The 24,688-nt window shown below is 31.9% G+C and overlaps 3 protein-coding genes across 3 annotated transcripts; 1 reads left to right on the top strand and 2 right to left on the bottom strand.

Moving 5' to 3' along the window:
• Positions 1 to 6,739: 6,739 nt before the first annotated feature.
• On the top strand, positions 6,740 to 10,558 carry LOC101251570 (probable LRR receptor-like serine/threonine-protein kinase At3g47570). Its single transcript, XM_004237124.5, has 2 exons — positions 6,740 to 9,654; positions 9,844 to 10,558. The coding sequence occupies exons 1-2, from the start codon at positions 6,879 to 6,881 to the stop codon at positions 10,227 to 10,229; spliced, it is 3,162 nt and encodes a 1,053-aa protein (XP_004237172.5). The 5' UTR covers positions 6,740 to 6,878; the 3' UTR covers positions 10,230 to 10,558.
• A 120-nt stretch (positions 10,559 to 10,678) lies between these two features.
• On the bottom strand, positions 10,679 to 13,899 carry LOC101266713 (glyceraldehyde-3-phosphate dehydrogenase A, chloroplastic). Its single transcript, XM_004236801.4, has 5 exons — positions 13,694 to 13,899; positions 13,464 to 13,577; positions 12,264 to 12,565; positions 11,436 to 11,680; positions 10,679 to 11,346 (listed from the first exon to the last, which is right to left on the bottom strand). The coding sequence occupies exons 1-5, from the start codon at positions 13,727 to 13,729 to the stop codon at positions 10,844 to 10,846; spliced, it is 1,200 nt and encodes a 399-aa protein (XP_004236849.1). The 5' UTR covers positions 13,730 to 13,899; the 3' UTR covers positions 10,679 to 10,843.
• Positions 13,900 to 16,549: 2,650 nt separating this feature from the next.
• LOC101251873 (protein high chlorophyll fluorescent 107) lies at positions 16,550 to 22,319 on the bottom strand. The gene is made up of 9 exons (XM_010321037.4): positions 22,131 to 22,319; positions 20,105 to 20,964; positions 19,846 to 19,989; positions 18,962 to 19,267; positions 18,798 to 18,857; positions 18,113 to 18,358; positions 17,769 to 17,879; positions 17,394 to 17,570; positions 16,550 to 17,285 (listed from the first exon to the last, which is right to left on the bottom strand). Exons 2-9 carry the CDS (start codon positions 20,711 to 20,713, stop codon positions 16,893 to 16,895), a joined length of 2,046 nt encoding a protein of 681 aa, XP_010319339.1. The 5' UTR covers positions 20,714 to 20,964; positions 22,131 to 22,319; the 3' UTR covers positions 16,550 to 16,892.
• Between the last annotated feature and the right edge of the window lie 2,369 nt (positions 22,320 to 24,688).

Raw genomic sequence — 24,688 nt, 5'->3', positions numbered from 1 at the left:
GTTACATCTTCTTCTGTCAGTTCAGTTTTTCTTTTGCCTAGCAATTACATTCCTAGACTATGCTACTTGGTGTAATCCTACGAGTAGGGTTTGAGCAGGTAAAGGGGGATAGTTTTCATGCTTTTGAGCAACTTTAGTGAATCAAAAGTTTTGTCAAACTGCTGTACACAAAAGAGGCTGTAATGCATTAAGAGCTAATTTGATGCATCAAGGGAGAAGCATTTCCCCAAGGGAATGGAAAAAAAAGTTACTTTCTCCGTTCTAATTTATGTGATGTAGTTTGAATACATTTTGAATACTTTTAAATCAGACTTAGATTCACAAAGCAGTCAAATTAATGTTTCCGAATATAAAATCGGTTTTTGGTTACATAAATTGGTACATTTTAATAAACTAGTATTTAAAACGTGCGATGCACGTTTGTCCCTTAATATATATATATATATTTTTATTAAGTTCAATTATAAAATAAGAAATGCATAAATTAACAATTTTTGTTATGATTTAATCACTAATGGTATGAATATGTCTATGAATAACTAATTATTTTTCCAGATCAAACAACTTATTTATTGAAATAGTTTACAATGAATTTCTACTCGAAAATAATAATAAACAGATGTAAAAGTCTTTGACGAAAGTAGCAAAGACATGAAGAAGAAATAAATGCAATTTTAGTTATTGCTGAAATCACAAATATGAGAATCTTTTTCTTTTGTGCTTATATGAATTGCATTCTTCTTCTTTTTTTAAAATACTAGATTCTGACAACGTGCGTTGCACGTTTATTTTTTTACTATTGTTATATAATTTAAAATTGTGCTATCAAATAGAAAATGTTTAAATCAACAATATTAATTTTATCAATTATATTTCATGCATCAACAAAAATAAATAAAAAGGGATTGCGCATTTGACATCAAGCAAAAAGTATGTGAAACTAATTAATATAATATAGTCTCCTTTAACTTTGTATAAGCCTTTTTTATGATCTAAATATCAGTGATAACCTTTTATAGTCATAAATAAATATTAAAAATCCATGCACACTTATTGATAAAATTGCCTATTTTATTTTAATGAGAAACGATAGAGTGAAATATTTATATTATTTAAGTAAGGTTCTAAAATTAAAAGACAATACTATCAAAATTATACAAGATTAAAAGCAATTACATTTAAAATATAAATTGACGGATATATAATTTAAACACTGAACTTCATGCATACATCTATTTCAAAAGCTCATAATAATAGCTAAAATATTACAACACCACAATGAGTTTATAGAAATGCAAAAGAAATTAGAAACAACAATAATCTTTGTGATGGAGAATATATATCGAAAGAGATATGAGGACTTAGGCATGTCTAAAAAGAAGTCTTCAAGTTCTTCTCCCCACCTCATGTATTCTATTTTTTCATGTCTTTTTTGTCTATCATAGATGGAATAGTTTCTTTTATTATCAGTTGAATGACAATTTCTTTCATTTTTCGATAGTTATCACCTAGTTCTTAAATAATAGTAAAAATGTCGGTTTAAATTCTATATTTCTCAGTTCTAAATAATAGTCTTTAATATATAGATAGATGGAAAGATGAAAAATACAAATCATAGTTAGACTTAATAAGAGAATTAACATTAACACTAATAATTATTGCTTTGAACTTGGAGTCTAGTCCAGTTTGAATGAATAATTAAAAAGATGAAAAACACGAATCATTGTAATTAGTAATAAATGAGGCAAGTACAAGTCATCTCAATAATTTATTTCTAATTCATTCATATATAATAACACACTTTTAATATCTTAGTAATAATAAATCAAATAAATAAAATCAGTGACATTAATCGAATAAATGGAGGATCACACTTTTTATATGCCATTAATTATTCTAAAATATACATGTACAATTAAAATATATCTTCACATTCCAAACATCAATTATCTGCTTATATTTTAATTAAGAATTAATTTAAGGAAATGCAAAAGTCATCTACATTTTTATTAAAATGATACAATTTAACATTTAAACTGAATAATTAAATGCTTCTATAACATTTTAATTTATAGTAAGGGTAAAATTGTAATTCAACTTTTAACTTTTTTTGTTCCCTATATATATATATATATAATATATATATATAAGAGGGAACCAAAAAAGTTAAAGTTGAATTACGATTTTACCCTTATTATAAATTTAAATGTTATAAAGATATTTAACTATTTAATTTAAATATTAAATTATATTATTTTAATCAAAATGTTAATGACTTTTCCACTTCTTTAGAATAATTTTTAATTAAAAATATCTAACTTAATTTATTTTCTTGAAATTATTTAAAATATTATTTTTTTCGTTTAATATTTATTTCGGGATTTAATGAATTTTGATTATCAAAGTTGAATTACTTTTTTGCCTTTTACTTAATAAAAATATTTAATAAACAAAAATAACTAATCTAATTAGTAGTATTATTTAATTGTTACACAATCTAATTAAATAGGAGTAATATTTTAATTTATCACTCAAATTACAACAGCCTATATTCAATGTTTTGGAATTGCTAGCTTTTTCATCTTCCTAAAATTGTCCTCTATTCAATATTTTAATTTGGTTTCAACTTCCGAAAATTATGAAACATTAATGTGAAGTTCATGAATCTATCAAGCCCTTAGTATAATTTATCTTTTACTATATAATTATATATGCATTTATCCCATTAATTTTAAATTTGTTATTTCTTTTAATTTTCATCCGTTAGAAAACTTTTCATGTACTCTATTAAGTTTTATATAAATACACATAACATTTTTTTTAAAAAAGCATAGGATGCAGTTCCAATTGATTTGCACAGTAATTTAGATAAGTGTATTACTATTCAAATTATATCATACGATTGAAAACTTGAGATTCTTATAGCCGATTGCATATTTGAGGCAACAATGTCAAATAACCATTTCGTGGTAGTTTACCTATCAGGTGATGTTGATTAATTAGTTAAAATTGTTATGTCTTTATTTTGTTATTCTTTAATTTATCTTACACTTTAATATATGTAAGTGCATGTATTACTATAGAAAAAAAAAGTTATATATGAGATTATATACTTTAGAGGTTTAATCAAAAATTTGAAGTTATTAGTTTAATATGGTGGTGCAATGCATGAAAAACATTGATTTTAATAGTTTGTCATGTTACATTCAATATACATATATTTTACTAATTATGTATGTTGAATTCAAAAAAGAAATGACTCAAAAGTTTAAATCAGAAAAAAAGTAATCTGCCCTTTCAAATCTATACAACTCATATTATTTTCTTAAAAAAATTACTTAACCTGAAATATACGTGCAACGCACGTATTGGAGTAGTAGTATTATATACATGTTCTAGCTAGTATATATATATATATATATGACAAATAACTAAAACGCTTACATAATAAGATTTAACTACATATATATCTAACATTTATATTCTTTGTATGATTTTTTTTATACATTATGTATTAACACCCTGAGTTTTAAGGGAGAGATTTACTGCCTTACATCCCAAATTCTGTTACAATCTTGGCTAATTGAGAGTCAATTAGATTAATTTTACGAAGCTAAATTGGATCAATTTAACTAAATATTATAAAATTAAAATATAAATATTTAAAAAATTATACAAGAAGTATTATAAGTTGTAATTTTAACATATTAATTAAAGTTCATATGATTTAAATTTCAAGAAATGAAAAATATAAATTAATTGAGGCGGAGAAACTATACCTTTTCAAGTTTCTGTGAATTATCAGAACAATTTAGTATTTGATGTTGTAACATTCTTCTATTCTTTCTACCAGATTATTGCGAAAGCTCTTGTGAATCTTGTTCTGCAATCAAATAGGTTTTACAATTGCAATAAGAAGAAAACATGAATATGATGAAATATGGAAAAAATAATGAAAATTATAAACCCAACATACATTCAATATGAATTGTAGAGGAAAAATTCATTTATAAACCAATAGAGAAATAGTAACAGTTACATAAAACTTTTACACTTCTTCCATGAAGTTTGTAACCATCAATTGTGGGTTCAGTTTTGTTTTGATAGAAACTTTTAGTATTCTTCAATAAGGTGCTATTAAAATATATTTTTAACCGATGCAGTTCTTAAGTTATAGGTTTTTTTTGGAATTTATACAAATAAGATATAAAGCAAATAATAGGAAGAAGATAGAAAAAAAAAGAAGAGAAACTAAATAAATAAAAAAACCTTGCTTTTAAGAGTGTGTATTTATATTTTTTCCATAAATATATAAGAATATTGTTTAATAGAAAATAATAGTACTTATTTATAATTAATGTGTACATTTTTGTTCATCAATATAATGACATTATAAGGACATTTTGGTAATTCAACTTTTGACTTGGAGGTTTCCCACTTATAATATAATATGATACAATAGTATTTTTTAAATGAAAATAGAAAAAATTGACGAACATTGTTCTCATTTTAAAAATAATCATTCCGTTTTCATATCAAACACTATATCGCTAAACATACTAAGATTGAGGCTTAAACCACACATACATATATAAAAAGGATTGATGTACCTGGAAAAAAAGAATCTCTAGTAGAATGAGAATGGAAGATGAGAGAAAGAAAACTTATTGTATATCTATATAGAGTTTTGTAATGTAAAGAATATTAAAAGGTGGAGAAAATTATATAAACATTGATCAACAATAACTAAGAAAAATATGAGGTGAAACATTTTTGGATTGTAATCATGGAGATTATGACTATCTATCTTCAATCTTAAGTATTGAATTTAGTGTGAAGCATTAAGTGCGGTTGGAATGAGTTTAACTGCAGAAACTCAAAGGATCACTAATTAAAAATAAAATAAAAACTGTTTTGCTATCATTATTTATTTAATTTTCAAATTTAGTAAATGACATTTTTCTAATTTAATAAATAAGTGAAGGGCATTTTAGTAATTCAACTTTGAACTCAAAACCTTCCCACTTATAATAATATATGATAATTACTAATTTTAGCGATAACTTTTTATTTATTACTCCCTCCGTTTTAAAAAAGGATGACCTAAGTTTGACTTTGAACGGAGTTTAAGTAAAGAAATAAGATTTTTTAATCTTATGGTTCTAAATTAAAGTTATGTCAAATGTACCAAAATGCCCTTTAATCTTGTAGTCTTAAACATGCCACGTGGAAAGTTAAAGTTAAAGTGTTGCCAAAAAAGGAAAAGGGCTCATCTTTTTCTAAACAGACTATAAAGGAAATAAGATCATTCTTTTTTGAACGGAGGGAGTACCATTTATATCAATACTATGTTAATTCTGCAATATTAAAAGTGAATTATGTATGTAGTTTATATGAATTATAATTGTTTTTGAAATATATTATGTTTGTTTGGTAAAAATTTGACACATTATATTATAAGTATATTAAAATGTATGATAAATGTATTAACCACCATTAAAACTTGTATTATATGTGAATAATAAATTGTTTTTTGTAATATGTATTCAATTTGTATTATATTATAAAGGGAAAAGGATCTGATATACCCCTGAACTTTATCATTTAGAGCTGATATGCCCCTTGTTATGAAAGTGGCTCATATATAGTTATATACCCCTACTTGTAAACAAATGACTCACATATACCCTTTTCCTCTAACGGAAATAAAAAAAAATTAATCCAAATTTTTATTATTTTTTTCTAAAAAATATAATCCCATATAAGTAAATTTAATTCTCATCAAACATATTTTTTTTGACTTTTTTTTGTTTCAATGACTAGTTTATAATTATTATTTTGATAATCAAATTTATTTATGTTTTACTAATATTCTTGTAAAACTTATTGTAGATGACCAAAATTTTTCTTCGAATACGAAATTTAATTACAATACACGCAAAAAAAATACTTTAATTTTTTTTCTTGAAACTAAGGAATGAAAGAAAAAAACAAAATAAGAATAAGAAACTCAAATAATTATAATAAAAGAAGTCAAAAAATAATTTATGTATGAAAAAAATTAAAATATACCTTGAACTTTGATAGAAGAATCATATATACCACTAAATAATTTTTTTTAAAAAAATTAGTAATAAATATAAATTTAACTTCCGTTAAATGAAGGTTATATATGAACCATTTTGTAACGGCAGGGGTATATGTGAGCCCGTTTGTATAACGGTAAGGGCATATATGAGCCACTTTTATAACGAGGGTATATCAGCTCCAAATGACAAAGTTGAGGGGTATATCAGACCCTTTTCCCTATTATAAATCAAAATTGATCAAATTGAAAAAAAAAATATTATTACTATAATTGGTAAATATTTTTTTATTATGGTATATTTATGTAAGTTTCCCTTCTAAAAATTATTGACCCAGTAAGAGAGGAATGAACAAGGAAGACTCCAACTTTTTTGATTCTAAAGTCTTGACTTTGGGGATTGAATCATATTCAACTTATCATGAATGAGTAATAATCAAGTTAAACTATTTAAAAACAAGTTTTAGCAGATTTTAATTAGGTTGACTTGGGGAATTACATTATAGTCAACTTGTCTAGAAAATAAAAGACAATTAGTCATTTATTCATTTGCAAGATAAAGCATGACTGGTCAGTAATTGCTTCAAAATAACAGTATTTATTTTCTATACCAACTTGTCCTTTCTTGTGGACTCCTACAAGTTGTTTAGCCGGAGGCAGAGCTAGAATTTTGAGTTTATAGACTCTCGTTTTTTAATTATTTTTTTTTACTGGATTATTGATAAAATGCTTATACATGTTGAGTGAATTTCTTTTAACGTAAGTGAGTTACTGAGTTCTGTCAAACTTGTGTATGTGTAGGTTGCTAGCCTCCTCTATATATTCTCAAGTGTTTAGAGGCAAAAACAGTACCAAGTTTGATATGTTTCTGAATTCACATATGGATTCGACATTGTTCTCCTTCAATCTGTTAGTAAACAGTTGTAGTTCTCTTCTATTCTTCATGACATGTTTTCGTTGTTTTTCTATGGCATTGTGTCATGGCAATGACACAGATCAACAAGCACTACTTGCATTCAAAGGATCTATAAATGATCCTTTTGGATATATGAAAACATGGAATGCGTCCACACACTTTTGCCATTGGTCTGGTGTAACTTGTGGACGTAAACATGTTAGAGTCATTCAACTAAACGTTGAGAACCAAAAACTGGATGGCCCCTTGTCACCCTTCATTGGGAACATGAGTTTCCTCAGATCTCTATACCTGTCAAACAATAGCTTCCGTGGTGAAATACCTTCGGAGACTGGCCGTTTGAGAAGGCTACACCGGTTGTATCTTGGTAACAACTCATTTCATGGACAGATCCCCTCAAATTTATCAAGGTGCTTGAATCTTGTATCTCTTGTCCTTGGAGGTAACAAGTTAGTAGGAAGCCTTCCTCCGGAGCTAGGTGCCTTGTCCAAACTCGAGTACTTGTTACTCACTCGAAACAACTTGACAGGTGAAATCCCTTCTTCTTATGGAAACCTAACATCATTGATAGGATTCTATGCACCAGTGAATAATCTTCAGGGGAAAATCCCCGACTCATTTGGGCAGCTGAAAAACTTAGAAAGGTTCGGAGTAGCTGCAAACCGATTGTCAGGTACTATCCCTTCTGAAATCTTCAACATATCTTCCATCACAACATTTGATGTTGGATTGAACCAAATCCAAGGTACACTTCCTTCAAGTTTGGGAATCACTCTCCCGAATCTTGAATTATTTATCATCGGTGGGAACAACGTTTCTGGATCGATCCCATCTACATTGTCCAATTCATCAAAGCTAGTGTATTTTCTTGCTGGAAGTAATCAACTTACAGGAAGTGTGCCAAGTCTTGAGAAACTGAATGAGCTTCAACAGTTGACAATTCCCGGGAATTATCTTGGAACTGGAGAACCAGATGATCTAAGCTTCATCACCTCTCTGACTAACGTGTCTCGTTTCAGAATTTTGGAGATTCAGTTCAATAGTTTTGGAGGGGTTCTGCCTGCATCCTTCAGAAATCTTTCAACTGAGCTTCAGGTTGTGCAGTTATCATACAACAGAATCCGTGGTAACATACCACCTGAGATTGGAAATTTCGTCAACGTGGAAGAATTTCAGGTGAGGGAAAACTTACTTACTGGTACTATTCCAATGAATTTTGGTAAACTTAAGAAACTGCAGATTTTGGATTTGTCTCAGAATAGATTTTCAGGGAATATTCCATCATCTCTAGGAAATCTCAGTGTAGTATCCATCCTTCTTCTGCACGATAATAATCTCACCGGTGAGATCCCAGCAAGTTTAGGAAATTGCAATTACATGATTGAGATATATGTTGCTAACAATAACCTGTTAGGACAGATACCTAAGGACCTTTTTGCTCTCTCTTCCTTAGTTGCTGTAGACATTTCTGAGAACCATTTAGATGGTTTCATTCCTCTTGAAGTTGGTAATATGATAAATCTTGAATATCTTAATGTTTCCGTAAATAACTTCACCGGTAAAATCCCAATTACTATTGGTAGCTGTGTCTCACTAGAAGCCTTAGACATGAAAGGGAACTTCTTTCAAGGGATTATTCCTCCTTCTTTGAGCTCTTTACGAGGTCTCCGTGTTTTAGACCTTTCTAGAAATAATATGTCTGGCCAAGTACCAAAATACTTGGAAGATTTCAAGTTTCAACTCTTGAATTTATCGTTCAATGATTTCGAAGGAGCATTACCAAATGAAGGCGTCTTTAAGAATGCAAGTGCAATATCAGTAATTGGAAATCCAAAACTTTGTGGGGGTGTGCCTGACATACATATTCCGGAATGTGACATCAAAAGATCGAAAAAATTTGGTTCGAGGTTTATCCTCAAGATTGTCATCTCTGTTGTCTTTGGTATACTAGGACTTGGTATGCTTGTCACTTTACTAATTTGTTTCTTGTTAAAGAAACCGAAAAGTGTGCCTGTTTCAAGTTCATTGGGTGAGTCTCTCATAAATGTGTCTTACCGAAGTTTGCTTCAAGCTACTAATGGATTCTCTGAAGACAACTTGATTGGTGCTGGTAGCTATGGATCTGTTTATAAAGGAACTCTCGATGGAGGAATAGTTGTCGCGGTGAAAGTGCTAAACCTCTCGCGACATGGAGCTTCCAAAAGCTTTATGGCTGAATGTGAAGTCTTGAGAAACACTAGACATCGGAATTTGGTCAAGGTTCTCTCAGCATGTTCAGGAGTTGACTATCGAGGGAACAATTTCAAGGCTTTGGTTTACGAGTTTATGGTTAATGGAAGCCTCGAAGACTGGTTGCATCCTCATCCAAGTGAAGATACAAGTCAGGCAGCAGAAACAAAAAAGTTGAATATTCTTCAAAGGCTCAACATTGCTATAGATGTTGCTTCTGCAATCGATTATCTTCATCTCCACTGCGAGACTCCGATAGTTCACTGTGATCTCAAGCCAAGCAACATTCTTCTAGACAACCAATTGGTCGGGCACATTGGTGATTTTGGTTTGGCAAAGTTCCTTCAACCAACTGCACAAAATTCTTCTATTTCAGAAGGAAGCTCTGCTCTCGTTAGAGGAACAATCGGTTACACTGCTCCAGGTAACAATTAATACATAAACAAACACTCGAACGCCCTTTTTTACTTGAAAATGATATATTCATAGCAAAATCAAGTCTTAATTGTTACACATATACTGCCATTACTTCAATAAAATCAAGTCATTGTAAGTTATGTTCCTATTAGGAAAGTTATTGTCCTTGTCTTATTACATCTTTTGTGAATTTTAGAATATGGGATCGGAAGTGAGCTATCGCCTTGTGGTGATGTGTACAGCTTTGGGATCCTTTTACTAGAAATGTTCACCGGAAAAAGGCCTACAGATGGAATGTTTAAGGATGGTTTAGACCTTCCAAGTTTCGCTAAACATGCATTGCTTTATGGAGCCATGGAAGTCATAGATCCATCCCTTATTTATGGAACTGAAGAAGATGAGCAAGGTAAAAGCACAAATATCTATCAGAATAAGGAGTTTCTTGTTTCTGTTCTTCGAGTCGGGGTTGCTTGTTCTGCATATTCTGGAGCTGAAAGAATGAACATCACTGAAACTGTTTCCCAATTGTACTCTATCAAGGAAGCTCTTTTGGAATCACAAAAAACTTCTGGAGCACATTAATCTATGTTACTCGAATCCTCCAAAAATGTAGTTACCTATGAGTATAATAAGTTTTTGCTTCAGTATTTAGTCCATTCATCACCTAATCTATGTTACTCGAATCCTCCAAAAATGTTGTCGCTCATGTGTCAGATCCTTCAAACATACATAAACTTTTGGAGGATCCGACACACACCTTGCATGTTGTTGAAGAGTTCGAGCAACCTATCACCAATTACATGATGTTGAACTACAGAATATCTTGTACTCCCCTCCGTTTCAATTTACTTGTCCTACTTTCTTTTTGTAGTCCGTTTCAGCAAATGAAAGTCTCTTTCTTGTTTTGACAACTCTCTAATTTAAACTTTCCACATGACATGCACGAGATTGAAGAACATTTTGGTACATTCTACCTATCTGGAATAAGTCTTCAAAGAGCTCCTTTGCAACATATACAGAAGCGGACTGTATAAAGACAAGAAAGGGGACTTTTATTGAATTGAGATTTCACAAGGTGGAAAATTGTTATAGTTCTCATTACAATTTTCAAAAAGGAATAAGAATCTACAAGCAAGGTTAAAAAAATATAAATTAAGCCACTATTTAGTAGTACTGCTTTATTTTATTTTCATGTTTCATTTCCACTGGTTTGCAACAATGTCAGCAAGATCAACAACCCTCTGTGAGTAACCCCATTCATTGTCATACCAAGCAATAACCTTAACCATGTCATCTCCCATGACCATGGTGAGTGAAGAATCAACAGTTGATGACACGTCACTGCACCGGAAGTCAACTGACACGAGTGGTTCATCACAGACAGATAGAATGCCATTGAGTTCCTTATCAGCGGCCTCTCTGAATGCAGCATTCACTTCCTCAGCAAATGTCTTCTTGGTGACTTGCACAACAAGGTCCACAACCGAGACGTTAGGGGTGGGAACACGGAGGGCAATGCCGTTGAGTTTCCCCTTGAGGCTTGGGAGAACAAGAGCCACAGCCTTAGCAGCACCAGTTGAGGTTGGAACTATGTTCAGTGCTGCAGCTCGTGCACGTCTAAGATCCCTGTGGCTTGCATCAAGAAGCCTTTGGTCACCGGTGTAAGAGTGAGTAGTTGTCATTGTTCCCTTGATAATTCCTATGATAAGGAAAGATAATTTATTGATGAGTTTAAGTTATATATACTAACAGTATATGCTCGTGTATGACTAGATCAAGATGTATTACCAAATTTCTGGTCAAGAACCTTGACGAAAGGAGCAAGGCAGTTGGTGGTACAAGAGGCATTGCTGATGATAGGTTCATCATGGCTGTAAAGTTCAGCATTGACACCAACAACATAAGTAGGGATGTCACCTTTTCCGGGGGCGGTGATGAGCACCTTCTTGGCTCCGGCCTGGATGTGTTTACCGGCACCTTCTCTGTCTACAAAAACTCCGGTACCTTCTATGACTAAGTCAACTCCAAGTTCTCTGAACAAATTACAGAACACATTTTGAACAATAGTTTAGATGTTTACTAGGTATCTCAAGCTAGTACTATATGTTAGACACTACATGAGCTAAATTAATCATGTTTTAATTCAGAGTTAATGATAATTAAACACTTAAACTATCACTTCCTCGCGAGTTTCATATCTCAACTATCCATTGTTCTCTTTTTGTACCTAAACTATCTCTCAAGTTGGCCATATATTTGTTCTCAATCAACAACAGGCATGTAGGCCAACTCAACATCAAGGTATTTTTTAATATGAAGCAAGTAATAGTTGAGGTATGAAGCTCGCAAAAATGTGTCAGTTTAGGTATGTAAGTACTAAGTAGAACAATGGATAGCTGACGTATGAAACTCGCAAAAATGTGATAGTTTAGGTTTGGTTGTTACCCTTAAGTCTATAATTCATGGCTATTAAAACTTAGAACGACTGTTTCTGTTTAGACAACTAATAATATGAGTTTCCTGAATCTGCAAACGTATAATGTAAATTAGTTACACTACGTGTAAACATATACAACTTAAATCTGTTTTGTTATATGTTAGTATGAAAGAACATACCCCCATGGGAGGTTCACAGGGTCACGGTTGGAGACGACTTGGATGACTTTTCCATCGACAGAGATGCCATCAGTGCCAACCGGCTTGACGTCAGCATCAAAGATGCCAAGGGTGGAGTCATATTTGAGAAGGTGAGAGGCTTGCTTGACACCACCAGTGTCATTGATGGCAATGACATCAAGAGGTGAGTCTTTTCTACCATGCCAGCACCTCAAGAAGTTCCTTCCAATTCTTCCAAATCCATTGATAGCCACTTTCAACTTTGCCTCAGTTACTATCCTCTTGTTCTTCCTTCCTCCAATCTACATTTCATTAAATCCAATTACCACAAGAAACATCGTTGGAAGCTATGTTACTCAGACTCGTCAAAAAATGCTGACAAGTGCATGTCGGATACTCCAAAAGTAGTACATTTTGGGAGAACCCGACATGGGTGCAACAACAATTTTGGACAGTCCGAGCAACATAACATAGGAAGGAAATACAATTTAGATGTTTATACAATGTTATCATTCATTTTATAGTGTTTGATCTTCCTTAAAACTTATCAAATTGATGAATTTGCATAAAGATCTTTGTATGGAGGCTGCTTTCAACATAGAAAAGGTAGAACATACAAGGGAAAGAAAAGGAAAAAGGACAAATATACCCTTGAACTATCGTAAGTGGTATGCAAGTACCCTCCGTCATACTTTTGGAACATTGTTGCCCCTACTGTTCAAAAACTAGAGCATATATACCCTTTATATTAACAGACATACACATGTCACAATCTTATCCATCGATCCGACATTTATCAACATATAAGATTGCGCCACGTGTCCCTATTTAGTCTTCCGTTAGAGTGAAGGTCATATATGCTCTAGTTTTTGGATAGTAGGGGCACTAATGTCTCAAAAGTATGACGGAGTGTATCTGCATACCATTTACGATTATTCGGGGGTATATCTGTCTTTTTTCCCCCGAAAAAAAATTTAGAGCACATCTTGATCACAACAAGACATGAAGGATACATATTCTTTTTTCCTTAAACTTTGTAAGGATTCAAGTTGTATACACCGACAATGTTAGATTTTTTACACTATCAATACTAATTAAAGGCTATGACCTGATAGCGTATAAATGTTTTACATCGTCGGTGCACAGAACTTAAACTATCTTATGATGCAATAATAGTAGTAGTTGTATAATAATACTCACAGCAGAGGTTTGTAAGCCAGCAACAGAGAACAAATCATCATTAGTTTTCCTCCCAAATGGAACAGCTGATGAGGTTCTCAAACCAGAGAATTCAGAGAATCCTTTGTTGTTAACCTGTCCATCAGTTTTAAGAAAACAACAAACATATTCATAACTACGTACGTCTCAGTCCCGAACAAGTCAGGATCAATTAATAATAAGATGGAATGCAGGACGAGTGAATGAGGTACCTTAAGAGAAGTGTTGGCTACTGAGAGAGCAGCCATTGTTCTTTAAGAGAATTACAGCAACAGCAGTACAGTTTATGTGTTGATGAAGAAAAATTGTGGAAGTTTATGAATGAATGAATGGAGGGAAGAAAATGGATGAGATTATGGATGATAGATAGATAGATAGCCTCTCACTCATTGTATGGTTGAGATTTGTCTACTTGTATGTTCCATTTTAATTTTTTTTTTACTTGATGTGCTAGATTTTTTGTTTTTTTTTGCATCATATGTTTCGATTTTTGTTAGGCATAATACATAAACAGACGCTCAACTTGTCTTTAAATGCTAAGTACACATTTTAACTTTGAGTATGCATATTCAGACACCTCAACTTATCTTCATTCTGTTAGTCGAACACTTCAACTTACAAAATGATCATCTAAACACCTCAAAAGTTTATGTAACACATAAACATCGGTTGTCCACGAGAGATAGTAAAAACGAGTAATAATTTTACTAGTAAAGTTGATAATACTAAAAACAAAGGCAAACAACTAGCGAGAATATATCAAGTATGTCATAATGGAGGTAGAAAAAACAAGTTTCGTTATAATATATTTTGAAATATTATTTTATGTTTATTTAGCAAAAGCAAGAAAACATTCTAATTATGTATAGGTAACTTACACTTTTAATGATCAAGAAAGGAAAATTTCTAATTAAATTTTTTCAAAGAGTTTTGTTCTTATTGGCAATTTGATTATTCTTTTCTTCTATTAAACATTATTATGTGTAAATTGATGACATGGCAGTTATTTGCTATCCATAAGAAAATTGCCACCTTGTCCCTAAGACTCCCTGCCATTGGTCCAGCCAAAAACTAGAAATCCCTTGTCCATATCCATCTTTTTCTTTATACCTCATCGGTAGAAGTACCTCTCTAGACTATGATTCAAATCTCAGAGACACGTCTTAACTAAATTAAGGTCATATTATTCGTCTGAATTATTTTTTCTGCAATTTTATTTATCTTTTTGGCTTACGTGACACCTAAATATTTCTCACGCGCTTCAACTATGTAGAGTCACAGGATATATTACATAAGCTAAAAGGTATACAATATTATGCATAAAATGAGTTTGGGCGGTAATAGAACTATAATTTAGTTAAGATGTGCCTATGAAATTTCTGTCTTCTCCCTACCTCATTATAAAAATGTTTTTTTTTTCATTTAATTCCAATGATCTTTATAAGGATTTTAAATTACATTGAAAGAATCATCAACACCTTTGCAAATTTGTGGCTTCAAAAATATTTCTTCCTTTATATGATATATACCCTTATCCTTTAGATTTTGAAATAGTGGTGTATTTTGGTAGGAACAAAAATGTTTTATTTTTCTATATAAAATATAAGTATTATATCTTATTTGCTTGATCACATTAAATTGTTATTATTTGATTGAAGTGTAAATAATTATACTTTTTTTTTTTGTACTTTCATCTTCGTAAGTTAGACTTAGAATCATATATTATTATAAGTGGAAAGCTCCAAAGTGAAAAGTTGAATTATCATTTTGCTCCTCTACTAAATTAAAACTTTTATAATTTTCATATATATATATAATCTTCTTATTCTCATTTCAAGATTTTGACCTTTCAAATTTCTCACACAAATTTTAAAAAAATACGAATGATTAATTATTTTTTAATGACAAGAAATTAAAGTAGATGTCTGTATTTCTTAAAGTTAAATTTCATCTCTATCTTTTTTATATTTATTTTAATAATATTTGACTTTTCAATTTTCCATGTGTCTTCTCATGTTTTCATAATTTTGTTGTATAAATTTAACTTTTCTAAGAAAAACTTTAATTTACTATTTTCTACAATTCTTCTGTGTAGGAACTCTAAAATTTATTTCACTCATTAAATTTCTTTTTCTTTCATCTCCCAACTTCTTTTTACATTTTCATTCATATTTTAATATATAAAATTTCTTTATTTTATTGGTTGACATAGTTTAATCTTCTCAATAATATTTATTCTGATCAATCTTTTTACATTCGTTAAATACTCTATAAAGTGTATCATAAGGTGAGTTTGTCCAATTATTGCATTTGCCTTCTTCAGTTAGATTTCTCCTCCAAAAAGAGTCTTACTTCAGATAAATCTATTCCAATATAATTGATCTAGCTACATATATTGACCAACACTTTTTATACTATTGCTAAGCTAGCAGCATATTTACATCTTTTAGTATTACATCTATTTATGAAAAACTTTTGTTGCAATAAAATTTAAATTCAGATACAAGTTGATCTGTGAGTGCCTTTGCATATTTAAACTTTGAAATGTGGACATGGACCATGCTTGGAGCACACATGTTCATAGTTGACTGTGTGTTCGTGTAGTTTAAAATGATATGAAATACACGTGCGTTGCACGTGTTCGAGGACTAGTCTAGAAATATTGCAATGTTCCTAACTTGTTTTGATTAACTCAATTTTATTTATCAACTACTTTGTTTTACAAGGAGATCAAATTCATGTCACTTTTGAACAATCTTTTATGATCATAACTTTGTTGTTGGACCAAATAAATATGAAAGTTTGAGCTTAATGAGCATAGATTGAAGTTGACACTTATTTGTAGGACAAAATGTGGTGGTGACAAATGATCCACATTTCTCCTTATTGATGACATTAAATAGAATGTTCCTTTTCCTCCACTTGTTGGAGAATATATATCATATTTTGTTGGTTATTGGTCCACATAATTTTACCACAAATTTAAATAAAATAATTTCGCCTCAATTTCAAACGAATTGATATCGACTATACACAAATACTTTGATAATTAGGTTTACGCGATTAGCTTTTTCATGAAATCCATTATATAAGTTGTCAAAGAAAAGATATTATACAATGTTTACTCATAATATGTGTAGATTTGTATCTCTTTCACAATCAAATTTATACAATTCTTCTCAATATTCCTAAGTAATTTACAAAATGTGGACCAAGACTTCTTCATTTGACAACATTAATGAATGTTGCAATTCCCACTAAAGAACAATAAACTTCATATTGAGCTGAGTCAGAAACAGTCTCTCTACCTTCACGAGGTAAAGGTAAGGCTGCAACACATCACCTTTCGTCCTCCGCCCTCCCAGACCACACTAGTGAGGTTACATTAAGTATGTCGTTGTTGTTGTAAAATCAAAGTGTTGTTGATGTTCTACTAGTCTTTGTCGATGGTCGCCACACCCCATTAGTAGTTCTGGCGATTTTCGGAGGGTCCTTAAGAGATGTTGTAAGCTGAACTTCCAGCTTTGAAGGGTCTAAAGACAGCATTACACTGATAAAATCATCTAAATCAAAGCCACTTCCTGTATCTATGTTATTGTCATTGACGTTAGCCGAGGAGGGAGAAGCTGATTCTTCTGTGCTCCCCTCAACGTCGTCTCCAGCAGTAGTATTAGAAGCAGACTCTTTTACCTTGTAGTAAGAGTTCTGATCTAGATTCAAGAGCCTCTTTATGCTGTCAATCGCTGGGTCAATGACGTCTAAGAAGCCCATAATCCACGACTCATCATCAACAACTTCAGTACGCTGTGTCAACAAAAACGTCTAGTGATGTTAGGGAGAAGAGCAGCTATATGGAACACTGATGTATAACAATGCTTGAAATGTGGTCATAGAAGGAAATGACTCATATACCTGTTGAAAGTAGAGGTTACGAATTTCCTCTGCACGGATAGAGTTACCTTGATCTTCCTCTAAATTTGCCCATGTCATCCATGTTATATAGCTCTGAGAGTTTATGTTCAGAGACGATCTAAATAGTCTTCGAGCAGCTGATAGATTTCCAGCTCTTTGCTCCAAAACACCCCAAGCCTATAGTAAACAACTCTTTAGTACATTTCCTATGTGGAGAAGATTACATATAACCAGAATATACTACTTGTTGGAACAAAGGACAGACTAAGCTGCAAGCCAGAGTTACGAGTTTGGACTAACCTCCACAATTTGCATCAAAATGTCTTACGAAAAGCAAACTAGAAACTTACTCTATCTATTAGAAATGAGCATTACCTGAAGACAACGCGCAGCACTTTCAGTTGTTGAGTTGATCGATAGAGCCTTCTGGTATAGTTCTCGAGCTGTGGAAATGTTTCCTTCTTTCCACTCCATCCAACCCCAAGCCTAAATCAGTACCAAGTTAGGTATTCAGTTGTTAAAGTTACAAGTTTTATTATCTTAAGACTGTTGAGAACATATGGAAAAGGCAGTGATGAGGTTCATCAAATGTATTCAGTTCTTTTAGTCTTTCATCATCTATTAACCATGTCAAGAGCTTGAACGATTCGAGTGAGTCTTTTAGTAAATGAGTTTATTCGATATTCTATAGCATTTACTATTGAAACGAAAGGTCTTACAATCCAAACTGGTTGATGCCTTGGATCTAGTTGAGACGCTCTTCGGAATAGAACTCGTGCAAGGTTTGCACTGGAGTTCTTGTATTCTATCAAACCAAGTGATTGGAGAAGAACAGGATCTCTAGGATTCACCATGTGCCCTATTGTTAGAAGTTTCCTTCCTTGATCAATATTTCCTAGATTAGCTTCAAAAACTCCCCATACATGCCACGCGAACCTATTTTTCGGACTGGCTTGAACTGCTTTCTGCTTTGTTTAGGAGTATCAAGTACAAGAATTATAAACAAAATTGAAAATAAAGTGACAGAGGCATCAAATTAAAAGGAAACTCATAATACATGAACAAACACTCAAAACTTGGCCTCAACTAGCAGGTAAACACTCAAAATCGGGAAGTGCACATCTAGACACCTCAACTAGTCTTCATTGTGTCAGTTGAATAGTCGAACTTACAAAATGATCATCTAGACACCTCCAAAATTTATGTGCCAAATGAATATTGGACGAGTTGGAGTGTTTAGTTGTCAGTTGAGACCAGATGTGCACTCTTCTAAGGTAGAGTGTTTACTTCCTAGCCGAGCCAAATTTGAGTTAAGCACTCCAACTTTGAGTGATTGCTCATGTAATATGCCAAAAGGAAATGTTCAATGATGATAGGAAAGGATCAACTTCAGAAAATACAAACCTCAAACAGCTGCCTAGCGGAACGGTTATTCTCTAACTGAGCCTCTAGTTGAGCCCATGCCTACAAAAGATAATACAGAACCACTATAAGGAATCCAGAAATGACATGTGCATAAACCACTCGAAAAGAGCTGAGACAGATTAAAGTTTTTGAATGACTCTTACCAGCCAACTAGCACAACTTTTTCGGTTACACCTTGTTGCCTGCTTGAACAAATATCGTGCTCTTTCATATCGTTTTGCTTTAGCTTCAAGGAGCGCAAGAGTTTGATATACATACTCGTTACCTCCACAAAACTTGAGGCCTTTGCCAAGAAGATTTCTTGCCTTCTTTATATTCCCTTGCTTTAGCTCTAAAACTGCCCATCCATGCCAGGCTGCAATATGTTTCTTGTCAGCTACTGTCGCAGCATCAAATAGTTCTCTAGCTCTCCGTAAATTACCCATCCTATTTTCCAGAATAGCCCAGCACTAGTCCAAAGTAGTAAGTTTTGGTGAACTTTCTGATACAAAAAAACATAAATTGCAAGAAGACATGTAGTATGTCATATTGTTTTCAACAAAGGCACATCATCTGCAAATGGATGTCTGACCTCGAACCGGATATCTCATATCTTTATAGCTAGTTAGTTCTTTATTTCCATTTAAAACATCTAACAGACTCGAGGACCGATCCACTGATACATGTTAAGACACAATCAACGATTACAGATCAAATTCTCTTCTTTGATATCTGAAAATTTGAACTTCATTCATAGAAGTATTGTCTGTAGCAAAGGGAATAGTAGCAAGAGATCCGAAAGCTTAGTATATCAATCAATTGTTCTACATACCCCCAAAAAAATTACTGTACAAGGTTAAAGATCACTAGGATAATGATTGAGCTTAAACAACAGATCCAATAAACTTGAATTTCAACTTCCGCGTTATACTATGTTAGTAGAGACACTTTTAACTTACGACAGATTCCTATTCAAGCACGAGATAAATTTATACTGGAAGCACAGGAGAAGACTAAATGCATTCATAGACAATGTAAAAACACTAACCTGCCAAATGTAAGGATTTTCTCCTTGTGTTGCCTGGCAGCCTTTTTCGTAAACAGTTCTGGCTTCATTTAGTTTTGATTGCTTACTCAAAATCTTTCCCAAAGCAACATATGATCTTCCATCTTCTGGCCAGACATCAATACACTTCATGTGTAAATGGTACAGAAATCAGTAACATTATTGAACGAATAACGAAATCCTCTGAATATCAAGATAAAAGAACAAGGGAGTAATATTGTTTGGATGAACGAATGACTACCTGTTGCAAAATTTCCTCTGCATCTGCATACTGAAACTTTCGAGCCAAAATCTTTGCCTTATACAGAGCTAAGTCTAAATTGACTTTAAGAGGCTTCTCTCCGGAGTCAGATTCGAGTCTGCTTGGCTCAAAAATTGGCACTTTTTTTGCAAATTTCTTAAGGCCAGCATCAAGTGGAAATGATGAGGAAGATGGTTGTTCTTCCAGAATATCATTTCTCTCTTGAGAATCCTCAAAGTTACTCACTGCTTCCCCTTTTTCATCATCATTTTCCACGGAAGACTCCTTCACCGGCCTACGAACAACAAGTAACTCTTCCAAGGACTTCTTTGTAGTGCTGATCTCCTCAGAAACTTCATCATTGTAACTTAGTGTATCTTGAGGATCAAACTTAGAAGAAGATTGTGATGTTTCTGGCTTTTCTTCAAGAAGTGGTGATGAGGAAGACGGATCACGGGAACATAAGGGAGGTAAAATAGGATGTGAAGGCGATGGTTGGGATGTTCTAAAGGGAGCAGAAACATGAAACTTTGAAGGATTATGATTCTGAGAATGATAGAAGAGAGTGAAATTAGAGCTCGAAGAAGAAGTAAACGAAAACTGACTCATTGCTTTACTTGTATCTACACTTTGGTAACACTGTCATATACTTAATGGAATACAATGGTGATTGAATATCGGTTTCTATCTGGAGATGAAAGAATAAGCCGATAAACTTCAAAGACTAAGAGAAATTTGGTGTCGAATAGCTCAAACTTTTCGATAGTTCAACAGATTCTAAGAAGCAAGGCTTATATGGAAAAAAAATCAAGACTTGCACTTCCTCATAGAAAAGATTATCCCCTCTGTATCCTGTTACTCTGAAACATAAACAACACAAAATGATCACTCACTTAAACATGGGGCAGGCGGAGGTTCTTGGTTCGAGTCTCACTGACACCCATTATCAAAAAGAATTTCTACGTGTTTTCACCCGTAGCAAGAAACTAGGCCACATATTAGGTGCATATTGGAAGACGATAAAATAATACAATCAATACATCTCTATTCACCTCTAACAGCTTAAGCTTTTGAATGAGATAGTCGTACTTCAACACAGAGTATGTATTCCCTTCTCAAACTAAGAAAATTATGCAAAAGGGCTAAAAAAAAAAGAAACATGATCCACGACTTAAACTTTTGGATGAAATGGTCGGCTTTCAATAAAGAGTACATAATGCCTTCTTAAACTAAAGGGAAAAATGCACAAGCACCTATGACCGAAATCTCAAAAACACACTTTAACTAAACTAAGGTTCTATTAGCCCTGAACTTTTTTTTTTTTGTAATTTTGTGCCCCTTTTTGGCTTCCGTGGCATCCAAATATCTCTCACACGCCTCAATTGCGTGGAGTCACGAAGTGTGTCACATAAGACAAAAATGATATAAAATTACAAAACAAATAAGTTCAGGGATAATAGGACCTTAATTTAGTTAAGATGTGTTTCTGGAATTTCGACCATAGTCTAAAGGGCTACTTGTGCATTTTCCCAAAATAAAACCAAAACTATGCAAAAGGGCTTGAAAAGGAAATATGATCCACACACCTTTAAGACTTCAAAATTAATGTTCACAGCTTGATAACTCACACAAACCAAATTAATTACTTCCAAATAATTTCCAAGAACATGTCATTAAATATCTCATACAAGTTAAATTAACTTGAATAACCTTCAAATATCAAACAAAAATGTATGTTCTTGCAAACTACTTTCTATCTACCTTTAACAAAATCTATACCAACAAGAACATATATATCGGCAGAGGCGAAGCCAGAATTTCAATTTTATCAGTTTTGAATTATAGAACAATGACTTTTAGCATTATAACATGATTCTAAATTTGATACTTTTTTACATATTAAATAAATCTCGTAAACATAAAATACATAATTTGAGCAAACACTAGAGTATCTGAGCTTCTATCTCCGCCCTCTGCGGCTATCAACATTTGAAAAGAGAAAGTGTAAGTAAAATGTGAGACTTACTATTGAAGGTAAAACAAAATAAAACCAGAGATCCACTGATTTCTCCACCAAATATGTGTTGAGGTGAATATGCAGAGACACAAATTTAAAAAAAAAAATGAAAGAAGAGAAGAAGTTATTTTAGTGTTTTTTTTTTTTTGCAGCAAAAGAGCAGAGGGCGCAGAAAATGGATGAGATTGTTGATGACTTGGAGATTACATTTGGCTCACTATTTTTAACTGAATGGCTGTGCTTGTTTCTACCTACGTGTCATTTCTTTTTCCTTTTCATTTTTTATATTTTAAAATAATTATATTTCAACAATGTAATTTTTAGAAAAAATGCACGAGTAAACCCCCTACTTTAGACTATGACCGAAATTTCAGAGACATACCTTAACTAAACTAAGGTTTTATTATTCCTTGAACCTATTGTGTTACGTGGCACATTCCATGACTTAACGCAATTGAGCCCTTGAAGGTTGTCAAAACGGTCGATTTACATTTATAATGTTTGTAATTGTATGAATTCGTTATTGTCGAGTATATGAAAATAAGCGAATTATACAAATGTATCCGCGAATCATGGAAATCTGCAAATTATACAAATAAAAACAACTTAAAGTGTAGCTACAACCTGTAAATATGCAAACTATAGCAATACGGAACAATTAAGTTTATTATAGTGGCAATTTGTGAATGTTATTATCTACATTTTAAAATTATAATTACATCAATAATAAATTTTCAAAAATATGTGCATAATACTTCCTCCATTCGTATTTACTTGTCAAATTTTGATTTGAGTATAATTATTTAGAAAATAATGATTGATACTTCAAGTTTACTATTTTATCCATATTAATTGATATATTTTTAAATATATTAACTTGTTATATCACCGGATTTTCAACTATACATCTATTTTTCGCGGGATTTCTATTACCCTCGGACTACTTTAAAATGGAATAAATAAATCCACAAGTGTTGAGTTGACGTAAAGAGTGTATTTCACTTTCTTTGAGGGTGAATTGCCTATTTTTTTGGGAAAATGCACAAGTATCCTCCAATCTATGCCCGAAATTTCAACACATGTATATTATACTAAAGTCTTATTACCCCTGAATTTATTTTATAAATAATTTTCTATTTTTTTCGGCCTACGTGACACTATCTTGTGAGTTCAACACATGTTGACATTTTTTTTCAAACTAGTGTCATGTAGGCCGCAAAGGGGTAGAAAATTTTTATAAATTAAGTTCAGGGGGTAATAGGACCTTAGTATAGTATAAGCGTGTCTTTGAAAATTGGAGCATAGGTTGAAGGGGTACTTATGCATTTTCCCCAAATTTTTTTTAATTTATGTTTTGATCTAATTTGCTTTTTTGTGCTCTTTCTTTCTTCTTATTTATCTATGCAACTATACATTTTCACCATTATCATTGTTGAATCATTTCCAAAGGATGTTTAGTATAAAAATTATCAAATTTTCCCCAATTTTTTTTTAATTTATGTTTTGATCTAATTTGCTTTTTTGTGCTCTTTCTTTCTTCTTATTTATCTATGCAACTATACATTTTCACCATTATCATTGTTGAATCATTTCCAAAGTATGTTTAGTATAAAAATTATCAACAACTGATGCATTTTATGAATAAATAATTTTTTAATAAACTTATTTAGACCATATATAACAAATTAAATTTATTTTTTTAAAAAAAAACATACCCATTAATCATTATTTTTTAAGTCATGGACTCGAGAGTAACAATTGTATATTTAAAAAGTATTTTCAAACTTATTAAACAGAACTAAAACAAAACAATCTCTTCTACATTTTAAAAGAAGGATCCTACATGTTCTCGCAAAATCCATGAAGAATCAAAATCAAAAACTCAAATTATAAATTAATCATGAAAATTTTAGAGGGAGAAAGAATAAAGAATGGGAAGAGAGATGTTTCTCATATTGATGTTACAAATTGGTCTAAAATTGATCTTCTCATCGCGATGATTTTGAGTTGTCGACGAAATCTTTAGGAGATAAATTTGATATCGGATGTTCATGACCCGTTTAATGCATATCTATGATTGTCTAAGGACGAAATTGAAAGAAATGTAAAAAAAATTATTGAATTTGGTTGGATGAAATATTTGATTAGGATTGCTATCTCATAGGCTCTATAGATTTGGAGTAGATGAAAAGACGACTTGAATTTTTGGTTTTATAAATTGTAGAGATATAAATTTTATGAAGGTAAAAAATGGTGTTTATTATAGTTAGGGTTGAAGAAATAATTGGGGAAAAAAAGAAGATCAAGGAGGAAAACTCTTTTTTTATTAAATGGTAAAATACATGTGTAAATGTGTGGTCGTGTATTTCACCACAAGACACATGTTTGATAATAACATTTTAGGAAGGAAATAATTCCACTTTAAAATAGTTCGAGAGTAATAAAATCTTGTGAAGTATAAGTATATAGTTAAAAATCAGGTAATAGATTGAAGATCATTTGACCAGTTTTTCTTTTAGACATTACTCAATATTAAAAAATATAGAGTATATTAAACAAAAAAAAAT

Source organism: Solanum lycopersicum, chromosome 4 (genome assembly GCF_036512215.1).
Source record: "Solanum lycopersicum chromosome 4, SLM_r2.1".
In the NCBI taxonomy this organism is placed as follows: Eukaryota; Viridiplantae; Streptophyta; class Magnoliopsida; order Solanales; family Solanaceae; genus Solanum; species Solanum lycopersicum.
The sequence above is the reverse complement of the archived record's forward strand: the minus strand, read 5'-3'. Positions and strand labels throughout refer to the sequence as shown.